The 27,976-nt window shown below is 37.2% G+C and overlaps 1 protein-coding gene and 3 long non-coding RNA genes across 14 annotated transcripts; 2 read left to right on the top strand and 2 right to left on the bottom strand.

Annotated features, from left to right (window-relative positions):
• Positions 1-67: 67 nt before the first annotated feature.
• LOC126874650 (calcium-binding mitochondrial carrier protein Aralar1) lies at positions 68-24,095 on the top strand. 11 transcript variants are annotated; one of them, XM_050636943.1, is made up of 21 exons: positions 430-731; positions 7,904-8,181; positions 8,318-8,399; positions 13,557-13,613; positions 13,732-13,874; positions 13,981-14,096; positions 14,168-14,307; positions 14,366-14,512; positions 14,585-14,726; positions 14,797-14,890; positions 15,281-15,316; positions 15,947-16,037; positions 16,161-16,236; positions 16,453-16,571; positions 16,647-16,817; positions 16,915-17,055; positions 17,136-17,330; positions 17,420-17,522; positions 18,168-18,258; positions 18,587-18,760; positions 18,824-24,095. In XM_050636943.1, exons 3-21 carry the CDS (start codon positions 8,367-8,369, stop codon positions 18,831-18,833), a joined length of 2,079 nt encoding a protein of 692 aa, XP_050492900.1. In that variant the 5' UTR covers positions 430-731; positions 7,904-8,181; positions 8,318-8,366; the 3' UTR covers positions 18,834-24,095. The 11 variants fall into 11 exon arrangements, 10 of the variants coding, with proteins under 10 accessions (XP_050492899.1, XP_050492900.1, XP_050492901.1 ...); XM_050636944.1 differs by having other exon boundaries at positions 430-735; XM_050636942.1 differs by lacking the exons at positions 7,904-8,181; positions 8,318-8,399 and adding an exon at positions 68-423 and having other exon boundaries at positions 608-731.
• On the bottom strand, positions 742-2,722 carry LOC126874678 (uncharacterized). The gene is made up of 3 exons (XR_007692938.1): positions 2,411-2,722; positions 2,000-2,329; positions 742-1,902 (listed from the first exon to the last, which is right to left on the bottom strand). It is a non-coding gene; the product is annotated as an uncharacterized LOC126874678 (long non-coding RNA).
• Positions 5,440-7,861, top strand: LOC126874675 (uncharacterized). The gene is made up of 2 exons (XR_007692934.1): positions 5,440-5,496; positions 6,017-7,861. It is a non-coding gene; the product is annotated as an uncharacterized LOC126874675 (long non-coding RNA).
• LOC126874674 (uncharacterized) lies at positions 22,717-27,622 on the bottom strand. Its single transcript, XR_007692933.1, has 2 exons — positions 25,387-27,622; positions 22,717-25,274 (listed from the first exon to the last, which is right to left on the bottom strand). It is a non-coding gene; the product is annotated as an uncharacterized LOC126874674 (long non-coding RNA).
• Between the last annotated feature and the right edge of the window lie 354 nt (positions 27,623-27,976).

The raw sequence follows: 27,976 nt of genomic DNA, 5'->3' as shown, positions 1-27,976 counted from the left end.
TAAAAGTATACAAATTAAATTTGTTACTCTTTGACCATCCTCTTTTTTGGCATTAACTATCACAATAGTATCTATCATAACATTCTATTTTATTGTCGACCGATTAAGAATTTTGTCATTCAAACTAAATGGAGATTAAATTTTCAATTTAAACAGTAACCAGAAACGGAACTAAGGAGATTCGTTAAAGGTACATAAACAGATAAAGCGAGTTTATTTAGGAAAACGTAGATAAACGTAGATAATTCTTGAGAGATAACTCGATCGATAATGAAACACAATATTCAAAAAGTAGCGCGCTTTTGAAGCTCGCTAGTGCCACTAGCGAATGATGATAGAATGGCCGATGAGATGGCGTTAGCTGACTGGTTGACGCACAGTAGTATGGCAGCTTCCGTTTCGTCAAGTGTTTTCAAAGAACAGGTGAGCGTTTCGTAGAGTGCGTCGCGACTCTTTGGATAGATTGACGGTGAAGAAGCTCGCTACTGAGTTCCCTCTGGTGTTGTGGCCCGGTGTGTGACTGTGTGTGTGAGAGTGTGTCGTCGAACGTCGATTTGAAAAATTTCAAAGTTGACTTTTATAGAAGCGGGCCTGTATCGTTCTTTAGGTGTCTTGAATCTTTTGTCCTCGAGTTTTGCTACAAACTCGTGCGTGCAGGGACCGATCGAGGTAAAAGCTTCCTGCTGGGAATGTTGATGGACTCGCTTCTCGTTCGAGCATCCTGCCAAGAGGTGGGTAAGTTTTGCCGATCTGTTCACCTGGTTACGCGGTACGCCGTCTCGACATAACGTTCGCTCGATGTAGACCGCCTTTCTCAAAATCGAGATGTTTCTTTCCGGCTTTATTCATGCCGTTTGCTGCTTGCACCTCGAACGATTGATTTTCCGGTTATGCCGAATTTAGATCTTTTCACTTTGGATGATCATCACAGATAATTTTTTTATAGTGAATGTGAAAGATAAAAGCAGTAGTATCTATACAGATAACTGAAATATTCTTCTCTAGGTTGATCCAGTAGAATGATAGATCTTGAAACGAAGTATAGTCTTCTCTATTCTCCTCTCTTAAAAAATACGTCTTATTCTCCTGTTCCATTCTCTTATTTGTTATTAAAATTTGTAATAAAGGACTGCCCAGGAAATGGTAACAATCGGCCAAATCCATATTCATTTCATGCGATATGTGTCATAGAAATGCGGTCTAAATATGCATTTAGTATAACCGTACTTATAACAGCATGCACGCACATTATAAAATATAATTAAACTCGTCCGAATCGTCTCACTACGAATGAATCATCCATTCAAGGAATCAAGAGCAGAGATTGATTTTACTCTATTCACTAGTCACTCTGGATGAAACGCAGATGAAAACATGTTTTTCGATGAATCATCCGTGATGACCATCCAAAGTGAAAAGGTGTAAATTCGACTTTAGCTTGATTTTCATCGAGCTCTGCCGTAGAGACGGAAGCGGTACTGGCCGAGTGACATCTGCATAGAGTTGGACGTGTCCACGAATGGCGGTGCGAATATCGATCCTCTGGAGTCTCCGGTCGCGAGGCCGTCTTGTTTTCGAGGTCACCAGGACTTCAGTCGCAGTCCTCACTCTCGATCTTGATATCTTCGTCGCAATCCCTCTTCTTTCCTTTTCACGCACCCTTTTTTCACCAAAGCGTCTATTGTCATTCCCTTCATCATCTCCTCGCCTTCCCTTCCATCTAATGTTACTGGATGATTACTATGATTGTTAACATCCTGTGTACCACAGATTGCCCGTAGCGATGAATACACAACATGTACACCAAAGAATCTGTTTTTTTTTTTTTTTACCATTGATAACGTGTACAATGTACAGTGACTCATGAAAGTCTTTGAACGTAATATTGGAATTTCATCAACACTGTAATGAGATTCAACTACCATGATTATGTTGGAAGAGTTTGAAATAAATGTAAAAATACAACGCCTACTACAATATACAATACTTGATACAGTACGTGTTGCGAATTCTCAACTAGGTGACGATCAGTCAGGTTGCAACTGATCCTGAGGGTTGTCCTCGTCACCATGGTTTTCACGAGGTGGGAATCTATTCTTTCCAATCTTGTACTTAAGTACCCTCGTGGGTGCATCTGCTCTGGTGTTGCTGATTGATACCAGATGTTTACTTTAGAGCGGACCTATCGGCCCGCACATTTAGGGTAACAGAATAACAGTTCGATAACTATGAAACTTTCTCTAGTTTCAAAGTTGTTCTGGAAAGATATTTCAAGTATCTCCACACTGCACTGCGGTAGATTGTATTCTTTAGGTGTTGAGATGACAATCTAAGGTAGTTAGGGAATAGTGGAAAAGTAACTAAGCAGTACAGTAACCTTGATGTGTAAGAATTTTGGCGCATAACTTACATAAGTGGTCGAGGAAATCGCTGAAAGTGTCCTATTTCTAGAGATGCAGGAACAAGCGTGGGGAATGCAGACATTCGATCCAAATCGAACGATATATGTACTACTACTTACAATCACTTTGAACGCGATGAGCGCAATAATCCTTCCGTGTTGTACTTTCAAATCTTATTTTCAAGTACCGATCGATATATCCCATGAAATGTTAGCTTTTTGCATCGGAAACAAAATTTAAATAAATTTCCAAATTTTTATTTTCTCCTACATTATCAATATATACGATATTTCGATTAATCGATATACGTACTTACATATCGATTTATTTTCTTGCATGAAAAACAGAATTTAGATAAATTATATATCTACGTATTCGATATTTTTATTGATCAATATACACATGTATTGTACATAGCTGTATCGAGCAATCGATATGTCTCTGTATCGAGCAATCGATATCCCTCGATCGCTGTATTTTCGACCAATCGCGGGGAGACGTAAACGGGAGTCGTAAATTCTCGTTACGATTATAATAATCGACACCACGAGTTGATCGATCCCCTGATTTCCGTTAAGATAATAGGGATGATTAAGTTCATATAACACTGTGATTCACAGGGTTAGAAGGTTTTATTTCCAACACTTAAGTTACACTGTTCAGTAGGTATAAATCGTAGATGACAATTTGGCGCACGAAGATATGATAGATATGCACAATAGAGCAGGGCTCTTATAGTTGAATTTATTAGGTTAGTGGACGTAGCACTGGAGGATACTTAATAGAGGAAGTGAATGTTCGGTAATCCCGAAAACCGACTTAGATAGATGACGCGAGTTAGACTTTTCTAGCGGTGTAGAAGAATTAAAGTATACAGTGCCGATGCTGTGTCGGAGGAAAGCTAGCGATGGGTCTGTCTAGCGCACGGGATCATCGGAGTTGTTCATGACATTTTTGGTCAGAAAAGTGGGGGCAGTATACATTGTTTCTGATTGGATAAACGAAGGTTGATGGACTAGGAAGGGTCTTAGCCGTCCTCGATAGAAAGTTGCCAGTAGGAAGCATCGGTCGTGAACAAAATTAATTTTCCCTTGTCAAGCCGTAGTAGACAATAGTCTTTAGAAAATAATTTGGAAAAACGATATTTGTTGGGTCTGAAGGATCTTAGCTAGCAAATTCCTTAGATTTACGCTGGCGCATTAAGGCTATTGAGTGTACGCAGTAAGGATGAGCGGACTGAATACAGAAATTCACGTAATAGTGTTCTTATGAATTTGAATGTCTTTATTGCATTATCGAAGTATCGAAACAAATTGTCGCAATTTTTCAAATGAAAAAAGCGCTGTATTACGTATTTAATTCCTCTTACAATAAAACAGAGATATTTTATTCATAGAAACAGTTCATCGTTCATCATATTTTCATGTTATTCTTTTCTTCGTTCCAATGAATACCATCGGTGACGTTAAAGTGCGTTGAAAACCAGTAGAAACCGGTATCACTTTAACTATCTAACGAACTGTATTTTCAGATTGTGTTAGCAGCGTTTGTTGTTAAGATACAGGAAGCAAATTAATTGCAGATTAACAGACTCGAGAATAAAAAATAAATATTTTATAATAAATATTTTATTTATCATAAAATTATTTATTATAAATTTTATAAATTTTATTATAAATTTATTATAATTTTTATTTATTATAAAATTAATTAATAAATTTTTTATAAATATTTTATAATAAATTTCGGATTATACACGTGATAAACAATTACTAATCTATCGTACTTGCGTAAATGTTAACAATAACAGTAACGATAATATTGGTAGAAAAAGACACATTTCTTAGCGTAATATGACGTTCAACGAATATTATCGCAGTATACAGCCTGTTTTTCTTTTCTTTGTTGCGGTACTTTCTAATCGCTCGTTCTTGAATAACACTGTCTATTATTTAGTATTTGGAAATTGCGTGCGTTGACCGGTTCGTTTATCGAGTTCTCAGCGAGGCTTTTTTATCGTGTCCCGGATTTCACAACACCCGTGTTTATTGTCTACTTTTATCGTGGAAAAACAAGCTGAAACACGACGAGATACCTTAACATGTAATAATCTAGTTACTAGAGCAATATGCGTTTTTTTATCGATTTCTCAGATTTTCTCCATTTTGGTGAATTTCATTTATTTGCCGGTTACTTTTCTTTTTTAGGATCATTAATAGCGAAAGAAGTTGATTACAAAAGAAGCATAGGTTTACTCCCTGCAGCCAGTACAGGAACTTTAAGCTTGAATCTCTAAAAAGTCGGCCAGAGAAGGCTAAAGTCGCATTATTTCGCAAGCGATTTAAATCCTGATTCCCTGACCTTCGTCGTCGCCGTTTTTCTATCTAAAAGCAGTCATTACTCGAGCAATTTTTTTTTTTTATTATTTATTATTTAATTTATACTTTACAATTTGTCCAGCTGGACATTTGGTAAATTTTTCTAACTTAATTGGTAAGTAACATGTAGATGGCTATCCCAGTGGGATACCATCTTCGAATTTAGGTTATGTTAGGTTATGTTCTTTGTGAGATCTGTCGGCTGTTTCCTTCTTAATCTTCTCTCGAGCAATTTTTCACTGAATATAAAATATTATTTTGGAAGACGTGAAACGTGCTTATCGATGCATCGATAGTTTTCTTCGGGCTTGATAAAGGTTGGTAAACATCAGGAACGTCACGCACACGACAATTACGATTACTTGAAGGTCGCGTCGACATTGGCGATAAACATTCGAGGTAATCAACTGAAGTCGTCTATTTATTTTAATTCATTTGCCACGTATTTAATTTGCACAGTAGACGAGTGGTTGCGACTGTTCCTACTAGTGAATCAATTTTATTATCGGTTCCAGGAAGATCTGTCGCGAAGAATACACCGCATTGCCGTAACTGTTCTCTGCGCAAGTCATGATTTTTCTCAAGATAAAATACAACATCCGATCACCACTCGATCGTATCGTAATACGTACAATATTTCGTATCGACTTGTGATTTCGCTTTGACATAACTTGATAAATAATCATTGAGCTGTCAGCTGATAATCGATTTAGCAGGTAATTATATAACGAGGTTTAATATACTGATAAGAATTATTGTAGCACAATTAACGAATAGATAAGGAGCGTTTTAGGTTTTTGCAACTTTGAAATTAGGATGGTAGTGTAGCGTTATAGGTAAGAAAATACTGAAATAAGTTTCCTGATTATTCGCAGTTTAATATTAACAGTAGTTAGTTGATGAAATGATTTTCTAATTAATATAAAGTTAAAGGTAGTTTCAGACGTTGATTGGAACTCTCATAATTGAGTGGAACGTTTTTTTTTTTTTGGTCTGATAATGGAGTTGTGGAGTCAATAGCCTTTGGTGGTTTGCGAAAGCTCGTAGATTTTAGTGCAGCGGTTCGTAGACCGAAAATACTGCGACTCGAGATTTTCAGGCCGTGCTAATTTCGAACCATCGTATTTTGCGTGAACAACATTGCGTAAAAACCATGATCTCGTCTAGTTCTCCTTATCTTTTCTTTTCCTCAATTAATTAGATAAGAAAATCTCCAATTTTGTAAATCTGTTTTAGTAATTGATCGGCGTGGAACGGTAGCAGTAATTGCCGAATCGGTTCAACGTTGAATCTGATCGACGATCTGAAATTTAGAAGCAAAGAGAAGATCGCGATATTTGTATTTTTTTTATTGGAATGGTAGTTTTGGCCAACGATATATATTACAAATAATATAGGACGCGAGATTTATTTATTCAGGACAGTATAAATACGCGTTCTTGCTATCTCCTAGCACAAGATACAGTCTACATATATTATTACTTTTATACGCTGGATACGTGCCTAAAGGAGCCTCCTGATCTTCGATTTCTGCCGTAATTTCACCCTCTACATTCACCAATTTCTACTGTTGTTCTACGGTATAGTCATCTATAGCGACCAACTGAATCTGTATTTAATATCCCCTCTCGTTAAGAGCGTTAGAAGAAAATAAGATAACTACAGTATCTATAACGTTAAGTTCGAAACGATACGAGAAGGAAGAAGAAAAGGAAAATTGAAGATAAAAGTGGAACAAGGGAAGCAGGAATCGTTTATACACAATGAATTGTATACCGTTGTCTCGTTAAAAAGGCTCGTCGTTGACCTGAAAACGCGGTGGAATTTTTTTTCAAAACGTACAGTTTTCTAGTAAAATGGTATGCGTTTCTCTCACGGTTGCGAGATTCATCCTGAGTTCAACGTTGTTCCCTTCGCATTGACCCAATTCCTTTCGCATAACGCGAGGCCTGGATATGGGTATTATTATCCCAGCCACGGTATTATTCTACCATGAATTCGTTCGATCTACCGACGAACTCGCGTTACCTTTTCAGTCCTATAGTCAGATAGTTTCCACTTTTTTTTTTTTTTTATTTTTTAAAATCGATAGAGGTACGTTTCCTCTAGACCTACGGTGCGCTTTGTCTACAGCTAATTTGTTTGATCACGTTATCGACATGCTTTGGTTTGACAATATTTATAGAATAGAATCTTCTTTCGAGTTAATTTTCACAAATATTTTAAAACTGATAATTTCCTGAAACGTAGATTTGTGATGTAGATTCTTTCAAAATTGATGACTTTGGTAATGTAATTTTGTAATGTGGATATTTGAAAAATTTATAGTTTTGGAAATGTAATTTGAAATATAGAAAATTTAGTTTGAAATTAGCAAGTAATATTTTATTTGAAGGTGTATTAATATATTAAATTACGTGAACTTTTCAGAACTTTTAAGAGGAGATACATGTTTCACGAGAGCATAGTATGTTATCAAGAAGGTTTATAATTTTCGTGCTCAAGATTTAAGTCAGTTGCGCAGAGAATCGACTGGAAATATGATAGAATTGTTGCATCAGCATCATGTAACCAGGAATCATCACTTTTTTTAAGACACGCAAGCGTACTGTTCTGGATTAGTTTCAACCGGTTTCTCATGTTGATCGTTTCTTTGACTAGATCTGGGTAAGTCCAGGATCCTAGTTTGGCTCGGATGCGCAGATAAATCCAGGTTAACCGCGAGATTTTGCATTCCCTGGCTTCGGACACGTTGGACTCAGTCGCAGAATCAGGTCGACCATGCCAGGAATCCGATTTTGCCGCAGTTTCCTTCGACACGTTTGCAGTCCTTTTAGTCACCTTGATCTTTCAATCGATCTCCTATCAATTATTGATTTTCTAAGTTCTCTAAGTTTAAATTTATTCGCAGAAGAAAAAGAAGAAGGTTGATATGGATTAAAAAGTAAAATACATACGCATATAGATATCAAAAAATCATAAGAAAAAGAATGCTTGTTTCATTAACATTTCCACATTTTCATTAATAATTATCAAAAGCAGTCTATTAAATACTTAAAAAAAAAAAAAAAAAAAAAAAAAAGAATTTATTAAGAATTCATAGAAGTTTAAATTTATTCGCAGAAAAAGAGAAGATTATTGGTATGAAGTAAGAAGGAAAATTGATATACGTCTAAAAAGGATAAGAAAAAGGATGCAGCCGTCTGTTGGAGATCAGCTGGAAAATAAGTTCAGTATACAAAACTGTGCGATATAATCTGGGCCTTCCTGTAACAGTTTTCCCCGTAAGAGGGTCGGGGACCTCGTGTCCACCTCCCAGCGTGAACCTGCACCAGTTGCGTTGTGAAACTCGCTAGGTCGGCCGTGGGCTCACCGCCAGTCACGCCTGGATCGTTCTCGAGGTAACTTCTCTCTGGAGGCGGCACGATCCACTTATATATATCGTCGTCATGTGATTCGGGACCAAAAGACGTATCGTTCTTTTTTTATCGCGTTTATGTGCATTTAATAAAAATAAGCGACTGATTGAATTCTCAGGTGTCGGACTCTTACTCGTTGAACTAGAAAATTGGATGAGGAAGGGAGAATGTATGAGAAGAACAACGGCGTTTACGAAGAGGTTAGCTGGGATCATTTTAAACCACTTTTACACTGAAATTCCTAATCTCCAAGTCGTTGTTTATTAATGGTACACCATGATTTTTCTAATTATACAAATTCTGCGAAAAACGAATCGCCGTGACTGTGAGTTGTAAATCGTGATTTGTTGTTTAGTCTAGATATCTGGGGCGATACAGGGAAACGGAGAAGAGACGTGGAAATAGTGATTTTTTCGAGGAAGTGTTAGCGAGGCTAGAGAAACAGTGAAGTAATTTGATTGGAATGCGGTTGATGGTTGAATGCGAGTTTTGTTACACGATACGCGCTGTATGTTGGAACTATTCTGCTAATAAGTATCTGCTTTGGTGTTAATTGAATCCTACGGCAGGAAAGAATTGTCAGAGGCGATCTTCCTCTTCGATATCCGATATTTGATATGGAGTTGATAACGTCGTTGTTATCGATCATAGAAAATCTAGAGACATTAAAATATGTCCCGGGTTTCTAAAAAGAGAATAGGCTTCTTTGAACGATATTAAGAGAATACTTTGAATCTAAGTCTAGGGAAGTGAGTCTCGCATAAAGTAGGATTTATTAAAAATTAAAATATAGTCGATATTAGAAGCATCATTTACAGAACATACGAAACGAGACATTGAAGTCTACGATTTTAATTTCCGAAGGAAATAATATTCTTTAAAAAGATTAGGATCATCAAGACATGTGGAAAGTAGTGTAAACAAATTCCAAGTCAATTGATCTTCGATTCTCGTGAGGACAAAATTACCAAGGCTAGTATAAAAGCTTGTGTTCCAAGGAAAGGAAGAAACGTCGTTAAAATATTGTTAGAGGAGAGGTAGTAGATTATTTTGAAAAGGCACTAATGATCGGTGTAACTAAAATTACAAGATAGCCAGCTAGATAATTGGCAAGAATGACGGTGTAATATCAATTGTTCAAGTTGATTCATTACGTAAATGTGTAATCTTGTTTTTGTCGAGATTATCCGCAGTCCAATCCATCGGTGGCTCCCGACAGCAGACTGAAATTCCTTAACCGCATTAGATGCCTTCCAAGTTAGGTATATATGTACGTGCCTATTCCGATCCAATACGAGATCTTTGACTCGTACACATTCGCATCGGATTATCTGTCGTCGCTTTTGTACCCGCTCTTACCGTCTCGAGGCACACCTGTTGCTTCTTTTCCTTTTTTCTCAAGACCTTTTCGACCGTTCCGAGAGATCTGACCGATTAGACGGGAAACGAGGATGGCCCGTGAAGAGGAATTACTGGAATTAGTATTGGAAGCCGTCTAGACTGCTACGATCAAACGTGTACCCACCGTTCGCTTTCATATCTGAAAAAGGGAACAAAGAGGAAGCTTCAACCGCCTGATGTAACCGATAACGAGAAGAGTATTTAAGCGATTCGGTGTTACGTGTATTACGATACGCGCAATCAGATAATACAGTTTTCTTGGTACTGTTAACGCATCCGAGTGACCCTGACTTCAACACGGAGTGGAAATGCCAGGCCTTGACATTACGAATTTAAATTCTTCGCAATGTTCAGTTCATGGGAATGATTGTCAGTCAAATTTAACGTTCGCTATTGGTATAAGGAAGTTGGAAAAGATGATGTGATGTATGTTAGTCACGATTCACTGTAATATATGTAGGGCTAACATAACGGTCGAGTGGCCTTGGTCCTAATTATAACAAATTTTCCACGTCATAGAATAAGAAATTAACTTTCTTAGAACGTTGTCAGCATTCTTTCCGATCATTCTTTTCAATTACTGCTATTTTTAGTTAACTGTTTGCGTATTTTAGGCTCGACTGCAGACCGCAGAACACACGATGGCAATAAATCGCGCCATTTTGAATCATGTCGCAAGCCAGCGGAGGTAAAACGATTCCCATTAAACTCGACCATGGCTCTAATCAGAGTTCTGTGCAGTGATAGAATCTCAGTTCCACCAGGGAAACTTGTATTTCTTCCTGAAACGAACACATACTCAGCGGCGATGAATGTATCTATACAGGTCGTTGTAAATCACGTGTTAAACATGGCAGGAAATCCTCCATGGGCGTCACTCTTCTATTATCTATTGATTACACAGATCTTTTGCGGAAGAAGCTTGCCTCTGATTCACCTTTTAATACTTTGACGTCGGTGTACGTGTCGCGTGCGTGTAGTTTCACCTTCCGCACAATTTTGCAAGGTAAATATGCGAATGAAAAATACGCCAACGCTTGAAAAAATGAAAAATATCGTTTCCGGTTCGCCGCCGGTAGTGCTTGAAAAAACGCAAGACATCGATTCAGGTCTCCCAACGTCAATATGTTGATCAAGCCACGTAAATGGTACATATATGTATAATATCAGGAAAAAGAATTAGAGTTTGTTTCGGATACAAGGAAGTTATCGATATAAAGGTTCCTCATAGAGTCTTCAAGAATAAAATTAGCTCGTATCGATGTACAATTTAAATTATTAGCAATTATTATCAATTATAAGAGCTACGTGCTGTACATATTATTTAGATGTTCATTTGGCGTTTGCATTAGGTATCCGATATACGTTGTAAAAGTGTGAAAAAAATAGTTGATTAATGGTTTCATTAACGTACGTCGATAAACGTACACGTGCATCTGCATTGGGAACCAGTTTACGGGATTATGTAACACGTGGCGTTGCAAAATGGAAGCAACTGATCCGCTGGTTAGCCAAGGCACGCGCTCGTGAGTACACAAAAATACCTGCTCTTGACAATGATCGAGATCGCTAGTGGCGTTTAACAGATCTGCTTTCTATTCAAAGAAACAAAGGAAATTGCGAGAAAGAAAGATAGCAGAGAAATTAGGAGCGGAAGAAACGGGAATTCTTGCTGAAACATCAGGACTACACGAAGAGAAAATAAAAAAAAAAGCGCGAGGAGAAGAGATGAGAAATGGACGTGTGCAGTTGGAGGAAGCAAAAAAGAATTGGAATGAGATTGAGGACATGTAGACAGTATAAAAAAAACCAGGAAGCTTCCATGTAAGTTAAGATGCCAGTAATGGCTTCGACCCACTTGCGATCATCTTCAACGTCGAAAACGTTTCCACGGTATCTGAACAAGTAGGAAATCATTTAGTTAAAAATATCTCGCGCTTCGATATCTGAGTCTGTAAACAATTGTACAATTTACATGGATTTCTAGGATCCTTTAAGAATGTTATTTGCCGAAGAAGTTAGGAGAGGCGAAGAGGTAACACGCTATCGCTGAAACCAGAAGATAAAGGCAATGGTCTTTGAGATAGCCACGGTGGAGGGAGTCGTAGCAACGTTCTCTTTTCGTACAGCAAGGCTGAATCAGTCTCATCGTGACTTCCGAGCGCGAAGCACGCACTTTTCAATCATTGCCATCCTTTCATCGCAACGCACATATGTTTCTCAGAAGCACCTCAGAAGACCTGCTGATCATTTTTTGTGCCATTTTCAACGTCAGCATGCTGATCTCAAAGAGCAGTTAACGTCGTTGCCGTGAAAAGATATTGTACGCGGCTGTCCCACTTTTATTGGACCCTTTTTACTTACGGAATCAAAGAAAGAAGAACTCAGAGATATATAATGTGGGGAATGCAGGTGTGTCTTCTCTGGTGCTATGTTCACGTGCAAGTGTCGAAAGAGACGCCAGATCCTTCAGCTTTTCTTGTCTTCATCTTCTGTTACCTTATAGATCACAATGGACACGTATCGTATCATATATTATCTTCTTCATACACGATGAACGTGCGACCTTTCGACCTCTGTGTTATCTGTTTTGCAAAATTGACCAAGAACGTTCACCGAGTAAATAATCTGCGAAATATTGTATTTGACGGATGGGTGGATTATTTTTGGAAACCATTCATATTCCCTTGATAGAAGGACAGAGTTGTGTTCGCAACGCTGGCGCACTGGCTGACTGGGTCGTATCATTGCATTATTTTCTGCGTCAAGTTCTCGAACGTGGCGCGACCGTGAAAAAGCGAATATAATAGAGGCAGCCTGCTACTCACGCGACTAGTACGTGACACGCCTTTGCATACATTAATGTCAGAATGGTTTGATCGTCTTAGCGTGCTTTTCTCTAGTTGTATCATGTTTGTTGTTTTCTTTCGAACTTTCATAAATAGAAGTTACGGTATGTAGGTTAGTTATTTGATAGAAGAGCGAGTATCGCAATTACTAGCGGAACTTTCTGATAATTGGATGTACGAGCACGTGTAGTTTCTGTTTCAAGGTTGTTATTCGGTAGAGTATGCAAATGCAGAAATCTGTGTAAATTTAATTTCCTGTTCAGTCCATCATTCGCTCTCGGAAGTTCGCTTTACACACTTTGTGTGTTCCTTTTTCGTTTTTCGGATTTTCCGCCACCGTTTACTTATTTACTTATTTAGGATGGCTAACAACCGTTTACTTACGATTACGGCGTAAGTACCACATCATGTGGTACTCGATAGAATTATTAAATGACAGAGGCAACCGACATCGTGATCCCTTTTTAGACTGGCATTTTTAAGCTCAGTCTCACCTTTGAACTTTGAACTATACTACTCAATGGCTGTTGTAATGTCAAACGTACATTAATGTAACGTTAGTCATATTATTAATGGAACCAGCTGTGTTTATATTTTGTTACGCTATGGTAGCGCTACTGGTTCTTCTTGGTTTTATATATGGAATTTCATAAATCGCGGTACATTCTGTGTTTTTGATTCATTATTATATATGTATACTATCCGCGATTTACGTAATTGTACGTGCAACCGAATACAAATGCTTTTTGTATTATGTGACGGTAAATTCTGTCGCTGATAACCCATGGTTCATAGATGTTATTTGCCTTCACTTTGAGATAGTGGCATTATGTTGTTTGTTAATGCGCTAGCGTGCTAGCGTGTAGTGCAAGCCATAATCAAGCTCGTAAAGTTTGTAATAACCAGTGGTTATTGCTGAATTCTGAACTTCTGACGTAATGTCTCAATCTTTACTGTCGTTCTTCCTACCTTCGAATTGATAATGTCGATAGTCGACGTCACTCGTGGAACACTTCAATTCTATCGTTAGTTAATCTTAAGGCAATTTTTTTCTCTCAAATTATTTTCCTCTTTCAAAAGATTATTAATCTTATATGTAATTTCTAGGGTTCCGGATATTTAAAGCGTGCAAATACTGAACGCCTCCATGAAATATTTAGTCAGGTAAACGACCCAATTTTAATTGGTTCTCTTGTAATAATTAAGGTTTAGCGATTATATTATCATTACGCACAATGATTACACACAATGAATGAAAATAAAAAATAAACGAAAATTGTAGTACGCTTCACAAGAGAAGAATGGCGAGTGGTTCATGACCCCGTCTGACTTTGTCCGGAGTTACCTTGGACTCTATACCAATCCAGATTACAACCCTGACTCCGTCAATCTGCTCGCTGGTATCGTCGATACCAGTAAAGATGGGTTTGTATTAAATCTTTTTATCCTTTTCTATGTTCATGAGAAATTAAATTCTATAAGCTATTTCCTAAATGAAATGCTAGACATAAAAATGTATCTTTTTCTACAGGCTCATATCGTTTGCTGAATTCCAAGCGTTCGAAGGGCTTCTTTGTGTGCCAGATGCCCTGTACAAGACAGCCTTCCAGCTGTTCGATACTAATGGAAATGGAATGGTTACATTTGGTACGTAGAATCTGCCTGTAAATTCTCGATTAATTAACAACTCGAGTTTCTAACTTGTGTTTGCTCTGCAGATGAGTTCGCTGAGGTGATGAAGAAAACTGAACTCCATCGGCGGATGCCTTTCAACATGGACAGCAGTTTCATTAAACTTTATTTCGGAAAGGATAAGCAGCGACTGATCAGCTACGCGGAGTTCAGTCAATTCTTGCACGTAAGTTCTTGATAGGGAAACTTTCAGTTTCTGAAGCGTTAAGATATTCTATTTTTAGGATTTTCATGAAGAATACGCGGTGGAGGCATTCAAGAAATTCGACAAGGATGGTCAGGGTTTTATTTCAGCGCTAGACTTTCAGGATATCATGCTGAGTATCAAAAGTCATTTGCTGACTAAGGATGTGAGGGATAACTTAGTTGCCGTGAGTAATCGATCTAGAGTGTTCCTTTATCGATGTATAAAGGATTGGTTAATTGATTTACGATAATTATAGGCGGCCAGCACCGGGCAGGGCGGACGGAAAGTCAGCTTCCCATATTTCATGGCGTTCAATTCCCTCTTGCACAATATGGAACTCATTAAACGTATTTACCTTAACGCGACGAACGGCCATAGATTCGAAGAAGTTACTAAAGGTATTTACTTCTTATCCCTGGTAAGTATGTGAAAATAAAAGGAATGTAACAAAATGGTCAATTGTTTCAGAGAGGTTCCTTTATTCCGCACAAATGATGTCGCAGATCACGCCACTGGAGGTGGATATTCTTTTTCAACTATGCGACCTGCTACATCAAACTGGGTGAGTATCTCCAATCCTGAGAGCGAGCCATCCTCCTTGGCATCGATAGATCACAGAAAGGTCACATGGAACGAGTAAAACGTGCGATTACGATTTTTCCACGCTGGCCTGGTCAACGAGAAGCAATATGTGAATCATTATAGAATTAAGATGCTATCGTTGCACCAGCAAGCAAACATCGTCATCATCCAAAAAATGTCGAGTGTCTCTTGGCAAAGGAAGGATGGAGATTATCCCTGCTGAAACAATCATTTCTAAAAACCGCCTTCTATGCCTACCAAATAAGAAACTAAAAGCTTTCCACATAATAATTTCCGATCTTTTGTGAACGCCAATTAAAGTTCCCATGATTGAATACATTTGTTTACGTGTTTACGCTGCCTGGATCAGATCTACGGAAGATGACGAGGCAGATTCGCGGCTTGGGTGCGTCTTTGTATTACAAGAATAATCACGTGCTATAAATTCGTTCTAACGCATAAACGCTGGCCTCGCGCGAAAGTAACGGGAATTCCTCTATGATACGGAAACAATGAATTTAGAAAAATTAGTTGAAGATTTCCACCATTTTTAGCTAAATTTGTAATGCACGTTCTTTTCTAAATTCCAGGTTTGCTGTTTCTTAGAGTGACAATTCCCATTTCTTTTGCCAATGTATTTGTATGTACATAAATCGATAATATACACATTGTCTTCACCTACTTTCTTTAGCATTTATCTTAGGACGATGGTATTTGTAAACGTTTGCACATCGTGGGCACTAACGATATTCCATTTTATCCGATGCTATGACAGACTTAAGGATATGTTTAAGGAACTCTCTTGTATTGACAGGATCTGCATTTTTAGTATCGCTCGAAGCAGTGCCATCGACGTCCTTACTATAACGACCATCCTAGAAATACCTTGTTCTTTTATATTTCTTTTCTTTTTTTAATCTTTAAATTGGAAACGATCTCTTTCTTCCTTTCCCCCAATTTTTTGTTTTCTTAAACTGCTTTATCTTCGCCATGGTTACGGATCTACATATTGAGCACGCATTTTCTCGAATTTCAGGAAAATAATGTACAGTGATCTCGTGGCTATTACACCTGAGCAGTATTTCAAGCAGATCACGAAACGCTTAGCTGAGATCAAAGCGGTGTCGGTAAGTGTGGTGACAGAAGAATACTCAAGCCAATCAGCTGACACCAGAATTACCGTTGAAGACAATCTATGTTACCGAAATCACGTTAGTTCCGTTGTTGAATAGTCAGTATTCTTGTTTCAGAGTCCTGAAGACCGCGGCGTGGTAGTGCAGATACTCGAGAGCGGATACCGCTTTGTTTTGGGATCCATAGGAGGAGGTAAGTCCGCCAGTTCCCCACCATTTGTTACTTTTCTTGCAGCCACGGAGGTTTTTGGGATACCAGATTTACTAGTTCTCCTAATATTTTGCTAACGAATACGAAGTATTTGGAAAATTGCTTTTTTAAACTTGGAACGTCAACTCTATCAGGAGTGGAATTAAGCAGTGGTAGTGTTGCAAGTAAAAAAGACTAGATGAAAAATATTTTCTTTAGCTGTCGGCGCTACAGCCGTCTACCCCATCGATTTGGTGAAGACGAGGATGCAGAACCAGAGGACCGGCTCATTGGTTGGGGAGCTGATGTATCGAAACAGCTTTGACTGTCTGCAAAAGGTTGGAATCGAAAAGTCTCGCCACGATACATTGCCTACATTGTTAATTATGAAGTTGGTATCCTGCGTTTGACAGGTGATCCGGCACGAGGGCTTCTTCGGCCTTTATCGAGGTTTGGTACCACAGCTAATGGGCGTAGCGCCAGAAAAGGCCATCAAGTTGACCGTCAACGATTTCGTCAGAGATAAGTTCATGGATAAAAACAGCAATTTGCCCCTTTTCGGGGAAATTATAGCCGGGGCCTGTGTAAGTGATCCATGAACATCCCTTGACCTTTCACTCCTATGGTAGACTATAAATCCCCGTGATTCTAATTTATCGAGAACTTTTGTTTGTTCTCTAGGCTGGAGGATCTCAAGTAATATTTACGAATCCTTTGGAAATTGTCAAGATCCGGTTGCAGGTGGCTGGTGAGATAGCAGGAGGAACTAAGGTTAGAGCTTGGACTGTCGTTAAAGAGTTAGGCCTCTTCGGCTTGTATAAAGTGGGTATACGATAAGTATAATTCAATTGGAGCGAGTATTTGATATGACGAGAGAATTGGAGAAACTCTTAATATTTCAGGGTGCAAAAGCTTGTTTCTTAAGGGATATCCCCTTTAGCGCAATTTACTTCCCGACGTACGCCCATACAAAGGCGCGATTAGCCGATGAAGGAGGTTACAATACTCCTCTGTCGCTACTAGTATCTGGTGCGATTGCTGGTGTTCCTGCAGCAGCGCTGGTCACTCCTGCAGATGTGATAAAGACCAGATTACAAGTATATTTTCTACATTAAACATTTCTTGCTCTTTTATTCTTGAAAAAAAGAGAGAAGAAAAAAGATTGTAATATTAATTTGATTTTTAGGTTGTGGCTAGACGAGGTCAAACAACGTACAGTGGAGTGCTAGATTGTGCAAAGAAAATTTACAAGGAAGAAGGTCCGAGAGCGTTCTGGAAAGGAGCCACAGGTATCAAGTTCTATTTTGAAGTTACATTAGGGTCGGAAGAAAATTCGTAGCAATAGCGGGACATGACATTTATTTTAAGTTCTACATTGAGAAAGTTAGTAATACATCTTTTATTTGGTCGATTGCATGCGCGGGCGTCGGCCCTGCTGCATCATTCGACTATTCTTTTTCCCCAATATGACCTGGCATCTTACTTCTAAGTGAGTACTTCTTTTTCTCTCTGCCTGCCAGTTATCGTGACTTTTTTTCAATTTCCCAGCCAACCACCACTTTCTTGTTACTTTTGTTTAGCCACATTCTTGTCTTAACTTATCTTTTACTAGGTTCATTGTTTTGTATGCAGAGTGGTCATCAAAAAGCATTGCATTCTCACGGTTTATCCTCATGTAACGTAATTTTTTATTTCATTCTTATTCACTATCTGTTGATTTATGAAACTAATCACGTTGTCAATTTAGTCCTAGGAAGGAAATTTTTCGAGTACTTTGAATGTTGAATCTGAAGATGTATCCATTCATAAAAGGTCATAACATTCATGTCCATATTTGGGATTCAAATCTTTATTCAGACAAAGAGTATGAACCAGTGTGTGAAAATGTAACACGAAGCAAGCGATGGTATTCAACTTATCCTTTCATTTTACAGCACGAGTCTTCAGATCATCCCCTCAGTTTGGTGTTACCCTTTTCACCTACGAGCTTTTGCAAAGGCTCTTTGTAGTTGATTTTGGAGGATCGTAAGTGCATTTATGATTATACTTTTATTTTATTTGCGTATCGACACGCTTCTTCCCGCGTTTATTAATTTTTATTTATTTTCAATAACCGTTTATCCATTTTGTTTAAATTTTCTGTGATTAATGTGCATGCGAATTAAAAAATCATTTGGAACTCCTTATTTTTTTGATAAGTACGTCTTCCTGAATTCAAAATTCTGTTTCTGTTCGCGTAACCAGTTTGATAGCTTCAACTTCCCGTGAATCCAAGCAGATACTAACCAGAAATTCATCATTATCCATAACGTATTTTTTTTTTCCTTAATATAATGTAAAATGATGTTTTCAGTCGACCTACAGGATCGGAGCAAAAGGTGCCTGCAACGGGGATGGCAGAGGAAATTCGATCGACGAATCCGGATCACATAGGAGGCTACCAGATTGCCTTGCCGATCTTCACTGGAATCGAGACGAAATTTGGTCTTTGTCTACCCAGGTTCCAAGCAGCAACTAGCATCAGAAAGTAACGTCGCCAACCTGCTTCAGCTAGATGAATATGTTTGTAGCAAACCCCTCATCATTGCAGAATTCCGTAATCATGTCGTTCAAAACTCAGATTCTCTGAGAAGAATAAGTGAAATGAGCTCCACAGAATTAAGAACTGGATAAAACGGGAACCCGTCGTCGATCGACCTAGCAAATTGCGCTTCTAAGCTGAACCTGGACGGGAAAGAACACCATAAGTTAAATAATCCCGGCAGAATGACGCAGGATATTATATAGGAGATAGACCAAGGAGGAAGACATGAAGAAGAGAGATATTCTCCCAAATTAATACTTGTACTACACACATGAGAGTAAAGGAAAGGTGTTATAAATATGGTGGAGGCTATCGGAGATTCCTTAAGTCTAGTTCGGTTAACGTGTATTTGGAATCGATAATGAAAGAGCAGCGTCAACGCGCACAATCTCCTCGGTGATAGCCTATTTATCGAAACCATGATAGCAGAGAACCATGGAAAAAGTCACACACAGGGTTTAGACAAGTTAAACACGGACGGTTTAGCCTAAGACATTGTTAAGATGAGTACTGTCTCTTTACGCTTATGTCATGCAAGCGTGAAGTTCGAATGGATTAGCGATGCGAAGAAGCAGAGGAAGTTATCTTCTTTATATACTTTCTTTTGTCTATAATCTCGTAATCCTCACATTTTCATCCTTTGCACTCTACTTTAAATAGCGAATAAGGACTTCCTCAAACAATATGTGGCAATAACGCTCCTCATTTTCGATATCGCTTTGCTTCAGTGAGATTTTTTGAGATGAAAACGAAGGAACTGATAGTTTGTTCATGGAAATTGTGCGAAAGGTGAAATTAGGCGTGTTAATATGTTCAGTCCAATCTTTTCAGCGAGAGAGAACCGGTTCGCGCTTCAAACCTTGCTTTACGCCGCCATGACCGCTATATTACTTTTTCTACTTTTTATATGTGGATCGAAGACATACTTGTTCGTACACGGTCCCGTGTGTTGAAAAATTTACACTATTTTTGTAGGGTTCTATTCGATTGTAGCGGAAGTAGAGGCTCCACGAGAGGGTTTCCGTTTCTCTAAGGACACCTACAGGTTTCAAAATCGCCTTACCGTTTCTCTCCACCTAATAGAATCGCTTTTAGAGCTTTTTACAGAGCCCCAGGAGGGCTGCACGACTTATTGATCTCTACTTTATCGAACGGCTGTAGAATCCGCCATGTTGTTCGCCTGTTTTCTACTCTTCTTCTAGTCGCAACTGCCATTCGTTTTATTTCTTTTTCAAGTATACGATAAAACAATAGTATATAATAGTTTCGTTGGGATCGATAATTGTAATTTCGATGAAGTTCCGATTTAATAATATGTAACCTTTTGTTCGTTCTATCGCACAGCGAGATCAGAAGAGGCTACGCCCTTACACGTTTCTTCCTTTTTATCGGAAGCTAGTGAAAAATGTTCTGTATTGCACGAGATTCTAACGCTGTTAGGAATCACGTCCTATTTTGTCCTGTCTCAGACAATATTCTGACCTGGAGACCAGAGTCTCGTATGATACTAGAGAACATCCTGGAATATGTTTCTTTTTGTAAACGTTCTCGTTCGCTTTGTCAAACAATTCGGCGCGGCCTCCACGCGTTCAGTGTATTACCTATCAAAGATAATCGAGTTCTATTTGTAAGTAAGGATTTATCAAGAGCTCGAGGAGTGTTTTAAAACGATAAAAGGAGGACTGGATCCTCCGTCCATAGTTTCGTTCGCGGGCCTCGAGCTATTTTATATCACACGCGTGGATCGAGGAAACTATATGTGAATTATTTAGTTGATCGTCCGAAATATTCGAAGGGCGTAATGTTCCAATAACTTGATAACTCCGATAAATAAAAGACATCTGCTTCAATTCTTATATGCAAATAATAATGTATAAAAATTTCCTGTTTTTTTCTTATCGCGATTATGTCTTTGATAATTTTGGACGATCAGATCGACCAATATCGCGTTGGTTTTTCGTCGAGAGGTCTCAAAGACCGTGAAACGCTCCCTCCCGCAGTTCGATATTGTATACTATTTAACGATACACGTCGGCTCATACTCGCTGTAGAGAAAATTAGGTCGCTTGGGACGAGCTTTCGACGCTTTCGATCGAACATTACGAGGTATGTAGGCACAGATTCGTGAAAGTAATATTTGTACCATGCTTCAAAGTCGCCTGACCTTTCATATCATCGTGATATTCTTAAAATTAATATCTAGACATTATTTTCCATCATTTTGTTGAAAGAATAAATACAATAGAACTCTATTTATCTGAAATTGCCAGGGGAAAAGCAATTTATATAATTGAAGTGCATACAGTAAGAGTTAATCAATCTTCTGTATTCTCTATAATTTTCGTTCACATAATGGGAGCTTACATTCAGAGTGAATTCAAACAGTGAAAGTGCAGTTGATCGGGTATTAACTAAAATTTTATTTCAATAAATGAAGTGTAAATAAATGGAGTTCTACAGTGTATTAAAGTATTTTAGTTTATGTAAATTAGTCATTTGTCGCTTTTTGAGATTAGTTTATGATCAGAACTGATTCAGGCGACTTTGTAGAGTTATCGAGGATCGTTGTATCAATCGACTTCAGCGAAATGCGACTTACTAGTAATTTTCACTACCAGCTATTGCGTATTCTTCTTTATGTGCATGTCGAAATCTCTTTGGTCAAAATCTCGGGCCATACAAAAGCGAAGGGGAAGGAAGAGTTTGTTGTCAGACCTCGACATAATACTTGAGTCGATTTTTTTATATGGCACAGTTTTTCCAAATTCTTTCTACAAAATTATTTGTTCTCTGTAAGAGGGACAGAGAACAGCTGTACAAATTTATGGGAAATAGCAAACATTTCGTGAAGTACATATGTTTACTTTCCCTGTGTAATTTTATGGCAACTTGGTCTTCCTTTAAAGCGGCAACTTGTAAATTAAGTTCTGGAGGTTAAAATTAGCGTAGATATATCTCAAATACTGAACCTATATTTGTGTAAGATTAGATAATCTTAATTACTATAGTTAACATAGTATTGACCAAACTAGGCTCCAGAACTTAGACAGCTTTGATTATTCTGAAAGTGATAAACGGCGTCCATCTTTGAAACAAACTTTTTGAGGGTGTCCCGAATGAAGTTATAATTGTTAAAAGCGTCGAAGTATTATCTTGTGAGCTGACAGATTGTCAATATGTATCAGGTTCAAATAATTGATATATTTTAATAATTGAACGAAGCAACAGAAAATCATGGGATAGAGGGAGAAGAGACACGTGCTGTGCTCTAGACTAGAAAGATGTATTTTCTTTGTCTGTCGTGATGTATAGTGATCAATGAAATCACGTGAAAACAGAAGAACGAAGTTGATCATGTACATAAAAGATGACAAGAATGAGTACAGAGATATCTATCGTTTGGGGCAACTGAAATGCGGAAATGAATCGCTTTCTGGCCCGAAATATCAACTCAAATATCCTGATCATAGTACGATGTATATACATATGTTGCATATGTAATATATTTGGCCGATGTGCATACGTGTCGTGCATGACATGTACAATTTGCAAATACGAATACTGGAATATATTCAATTACGTTCGACTCGATTAATCTATAGTTGATAAAAAAGTGTGTGGTCGGTAAAAATTGTAAAATCGATAACAGGCTTCGTTGGTAATTGGTCGACGATTAATAATCGATTATGTACAGATGAAAGGTTAGTGAATCAACTATCTAAACGTTCTAAGTGCCAAATGAGTATTTTTAAAGCTAAACTTACTCTTTTTTTGGCAGTTCGTTCTTTCTTTGCAAATGATTTTATTTGCTTAGTAATTCGAGTCGAAATGATTGATCGTAGGAAAGTATTCGTAGATGTTCGGGAGCATACAAAATAATAAAAGTTCAGGAATCCGTCGTATGCATTCGCAGCTCAATACACTTTGGTTTTTATACCGCCACATCGTCGAAGCGATTTTTCTCGATATTTCTGCACTAATCTCTAATCATCGTTCTTAGTAAGATTTATCTCTTTATTATCGTCGTCGTCACGATTTTTAATGTCGCTACGAATATTTGTCGGGTTTAATGGAAGGACAGAAGATATTCGCCGTCTCACATACATACATATATATACATACACAGAGATACGCAGCGGACGCGATTATCAAGCTTGTGCTAAAGGGGAGAAAAGAACAGGAAGAATCAGATACGCGGCTCGAAGGAATTGAACAATTTCTACTTTTCATAAAGCTAGCGTCTTAAACAAGCCAATCAGGTGCTTCATTTTTTGTTCCTATTTTACTTTTCATATCGCATTGCTTCATGAAAAATCTGTTGTTTCATTTTAGATATTGAATCGAAGGTTTCTCCAAACGGCCTAAAACACAAAAACTGTTTGCTTTTGTTCACAGAGCGTTTCTGAAGAACACCTGTTCTTTGTGTTTGCCGGTAACGTTCACGTTCTGTCCCAACAGAGATCGAAATGTGAAATGACGCCGGCAGGAGGCATTACACGGTCCCACGATTATTAAAGTAACGAATGTAAATCAACGATTCTCGCTATGGATATCAATGATAGTTTAAAATTTTTAAGAAAGAAACAAGGAGATTTGATATATATTGGAATTTCGATCTCTGTTCACAGGCTTCGATGTTTCGCCTGTTACGACCACTCGTTAGCGGGAGACCTAACAACACAGACAAAATAGTTACGTGATTGCACAAAAGATATAATATCAGAGGGGAACTAAATAAGCGAATTAGGATTAAAGGAACTAATTAAATTGAAAAAAACCAAAAGATTATTATGTATATTATTCAAGCGAAAGAAACACAAGTAATTAAGCTCGCTTCCATGATCGACCATCTCATATCCCAATCGTATAATGATAAAGGAAAAAGAAAAAGAAAATAAGAAAAAAAATGATATAAAAGATAATTTAACGAAACGATTATTATACGATGATGTAACTATCAAATATTATACACTAGGTCTTTCTTGTCCCCGTTGACGTAAATCGAATCGACGTTCTACTGATCTGTGATCATTGTCAGATTCTTGACGGTAAACCGGAAGGCCGATTAGTTAGACGATTTTGAATTCAATTCTTACGAACTATTCTCAGTCGTAATATCTTTGATAACTTAGTTTTACCTCATTGCAAATTGTAAAGATTATATATACATACAATTGTAAATCAAAAAAAAAAGAAGGAAAGAAAATACCTAATTGTGAATAACACCTAAGCTGTTGTGCATATATTTTAAAATCAGAATAAATATTATTTAAAAGACGCTGGTTCAGTGATCCAATTCACTCACAAGTAGACTACGGATTTTTATGCGTTTATGAGAAATTTAAAACAGCAAATTTGCATAGAATATGTGTAATATGCAAAAACACCAAATAGAGAAAGTACAGTATTCTTTGTTCTATAATATTCAATAGGCAAAACAATGCTCTATTCAGATTCCAGTTCGTTAATTATGTTTATAAAAATATGTATTTTTCATAAATGTCCGCAGGCTACTCAGTTTTGGAATCACGACAATAAAAATATGAACAATTACGTCTCGTAATATTTCATAAAACGAATTACGGACTTTTACATTTAAATAAGGTAATTTAAGTAAGGTAAGTGAAAATGAATTAAATCGTCGTGGTTCCAGATACTCGCGTTACTTAATTTGCGTTAATCCACGCTGTGCTTTTATCCCTATTTTCGTCACGCAATTTCTCCGGAAAACAAGCGTGGTTGTTGGTCGTAATTTAGGTATGTCACGATGGTATAGAGCTGTTAAAAAGAATTTCAACGAAATGTTAATGCCGACTGGCGTAATTTTAAATTCACTTGACTGCGCCCGCTTCTTTACGATGGTCCTCGACACTGCGCGACAGTAACGACCCCATAAAACACCCAACTTCTCGTCGTTTAGCCGAATACTAAAATATTCCGGACATTATGTCCAACATGTTATTTTCCCCGCTAAACGTAGCTCATGCAATCTTTAAAAGCACGCCAAGCTTTCTCCGACCGGCACCAAATTTCTACTATAAACGTCCTACTATGGCAATTCCCGGCAATTCTACTTGATACATAGCTGTCGGGATTTATGCGAATTTTCAGTATTTTCTTTCTCCTTTTTTTAAGAAACCCTTTATCCTCTGGAAGATTTAGAAATGAACTAACATTAAGCCTTGAAGATTTTTAACTAAAACACAATCAAATCATATAATCTTAAATATATGTATTATTGTAAAGATCTTGTTTCTTTTTAAAGAATTATTATTTTTTCTCTTTTTTCCAGGATCCCTTTGCTCTCTGAAAGACAAAAATGAATTAACATAAAATCTTGAAGATTTTTAATTGAAACACAATCAAACTTAGATCATATAATCTTAAAGATTATGTTCCTTTTTGAAGAGTTATTATCCTTTCTTTTTTTCTAGGAACCTTTTGCTCCCTGAAAGACCTATAAATGAATTATCATTTAGTTTTAAAGGTTTTTAACCGAAATGCAATTAAAATCTTGATAAGGGTAAATCATATAATCTTGAAGATTGTGCTTCAGTTTGAAAACTTACTCTTATTATCTTTTCTCTTTTCTTAGAAATCCTTTGCTATCTGAGAGAGTTAGGAACGTGTGACATTAACATGTTGCTTATCATGCGAATTTTATATATTATACATCTTGTGTCATGGGAGTTACAGTAGATTAAAATATACTACACCATAATATTGAATTTTTGCAAAATATTGTATTGTACTCGTGCACTTTTTCATAATATTATCTATGTCACTCACGTTATCGAACATTTTTAGCTCCTGAAATCTATAATACTTGAATCGTGCTAAAATATTTAGTAACGTGGGTTACCGATCATCATCGTGGCAGCAAATGTGTTATGTCCTGAAGATATTTAACTGAAACATGATCAAATTTAATCATGTAAGGTTAAAATCAAGTTTCTTTCTGAAGAATTCTTTTCGAGACCTAGTTTTCTTAAGGAATCCTTGAGTTTTTAATGTAATCGGAGAACGAAAACCACGAAAGTGGAAACCACTCGAGGCATCTTAATTAATTCGATTCTCAATTCTGTGCTGTCGTTTCTCGACTCGAATTCGACCCAATTCGTCGAATATACGCATGTCACTAGCAGACGGACGTTTATAGGGAAATTTGATCCTCGAGGTAGGAGCGCGTCAATCGCGAATCGATTAAACGACACTCGAGTTTACGATACTGTTATCGAGGTTTCGATTGTATCATGGGCGAGATTGAATTTCCGATCAGGTTTAATCCATCCATTTTCTCCTCTGATAATAACAGTTGATTATAAGAGACTCAAGAAACCATACGTTATGTTAGTACATTAATTCGATAACTTTTCAGTTTTGCTCGTCTCTGATAATTATTTGGCTTGTAAATTAATTCGCCACCTTTTCGAGGAGTATTCAAATTTCGCTGTGACGTAAGCTTCAAATCATTAACATAATTTCTATTATTCGATACACGGTGGATCCATAATGTACGGTGGTAAATGTAGATGACATTTCGTTAAAACTGATATGAAACGGGTAAATATTTAAGCCAAAAATAATTACTAAAATGGGCGGGCAATTTTAAAATATTTTAAATATAAATATCCTTTTTTTTTTATTTCATATAGCAATTTAGAAAAAAACGCCGTCTGCATTTACGTAATTTCACATAACTTAGGCAAGTGACGGACATTATATCAACGATTAAGTTTTTATTTATCCATAAATAAAATTTGAATTCTGTTTAAGAAACACTCGGAATTAATTTTCTCGCTTGATAAATGTTTCTTTATTCCTTTTTAGAACAGACAATCTTTTGTGTGAAAATTTTCGCTTGATTTGGGGTTAGGTTATTTTTGTTCTGCAACAAAAAGATTCCCCTCCCCCTGCCCTCTTGCAGAACGATATCGTAAGTTTTTGATTTAATTGTATCGTTAACCAAATCAGTTAATTTCGTCATTACGGTAGTCGATGAAAGAAAGTTAATAACTTGATACTCCATGAATTGTCGTAACTTTTACACTAAAAATTTATTACCGTATAATTAACAGTCATCCAGCCTGTGGTATTTAATTGCTCTTACTAAATACAAATCTATTTATTGCTTTTACTAAATATAAAAACATTTTGTAAAATTATGATGTCTTTTCATATTTCTTATTTTATAAACTTTCTTTTGTCCGCGTATCTTTGTTCTTATGAAATATCTGTACTATTTATTTGGATCAGAGAAAAAAGGTAATCGTCAACGATCCTGTTGCTCACCTTTTCGCTGACTGCTGCTCCCGAGGACCAAATTGGCGTCGAATTAAAATTTAAATGCCACGTATATTCACGTCGTATACACGACTGGTTTATGGCTGATTTGAATATTCGCCGAGGATAGAGACGGAGAATCTCTCTCGGTGCAGTTCTGTAAACTTCTCTGAATCAACGAACGCGCATCCATTTGACTAATTAGCATACGTTTAGACTAACAGCGACCGAAAATTCGAGTTTCAAAGACGTAGAATGTTCGTCGCCAGCCTATCGAAGAACTACAGTGGCTGACGAAAGTATTCGTATATTTATCGACTCTGCTTTTATGAACATGTTACGCGTGTTATACGATGCATTTTGAAGTTTCAGTAGCGCCGCAACGACAGCCAGCCATTATAACGATATTGGTAAAACCTGAAACGATTCTTGAAATATATAAAAAAGTTGCAAGGTATTTAGTACAAATATACATTTTTTATTTGCCGACTTTTAATTGTCAATAATTAAAAAACAAATTATTCCGATTTCAAGAATCAGCCCTTAAATTTTCTGGCACCCGTAGCCGAACATCCTGTATATCTGGCAAAGATGACAGAGGCATTTAAACAGGTAAGCGTCATCCGCAATATTTCTAAATCTCGGTATTCGATGATATCATATTTAATAATATTATATGGCTAAGATTACCATTCATATCGTGTATTCATTTTTTTTATCGAATAATAGCATGCAGTAGGTACCTTGTAACTTTGTATATATTTTCAGGTAAAGTCTAAATTTTGCCAATATAATCTTGACAGTGGCATGTCATTATAGTGCTAATGAAATTTCAAAACGTTTTATATAACACGCACGAAAATTCACTTTATTTAA

Source organism: Bombus huntii, chromosome 16, assembly GCF_024542735.1.
Source record: "Bombus huntii isolate Logan2020A chromosome 16, iyBomHunt1.1, whole genome shotgun sequence".
Classification (NCBI taxonomy): Eukaryota; Metazoa; Arthropoda; class Insecta; order Hymenoptera; family Apidae; genus Bombus; species Bombus huntii.
This window is presented reverse-complemented; position numbering and strand designations above follow the sequence as displayed.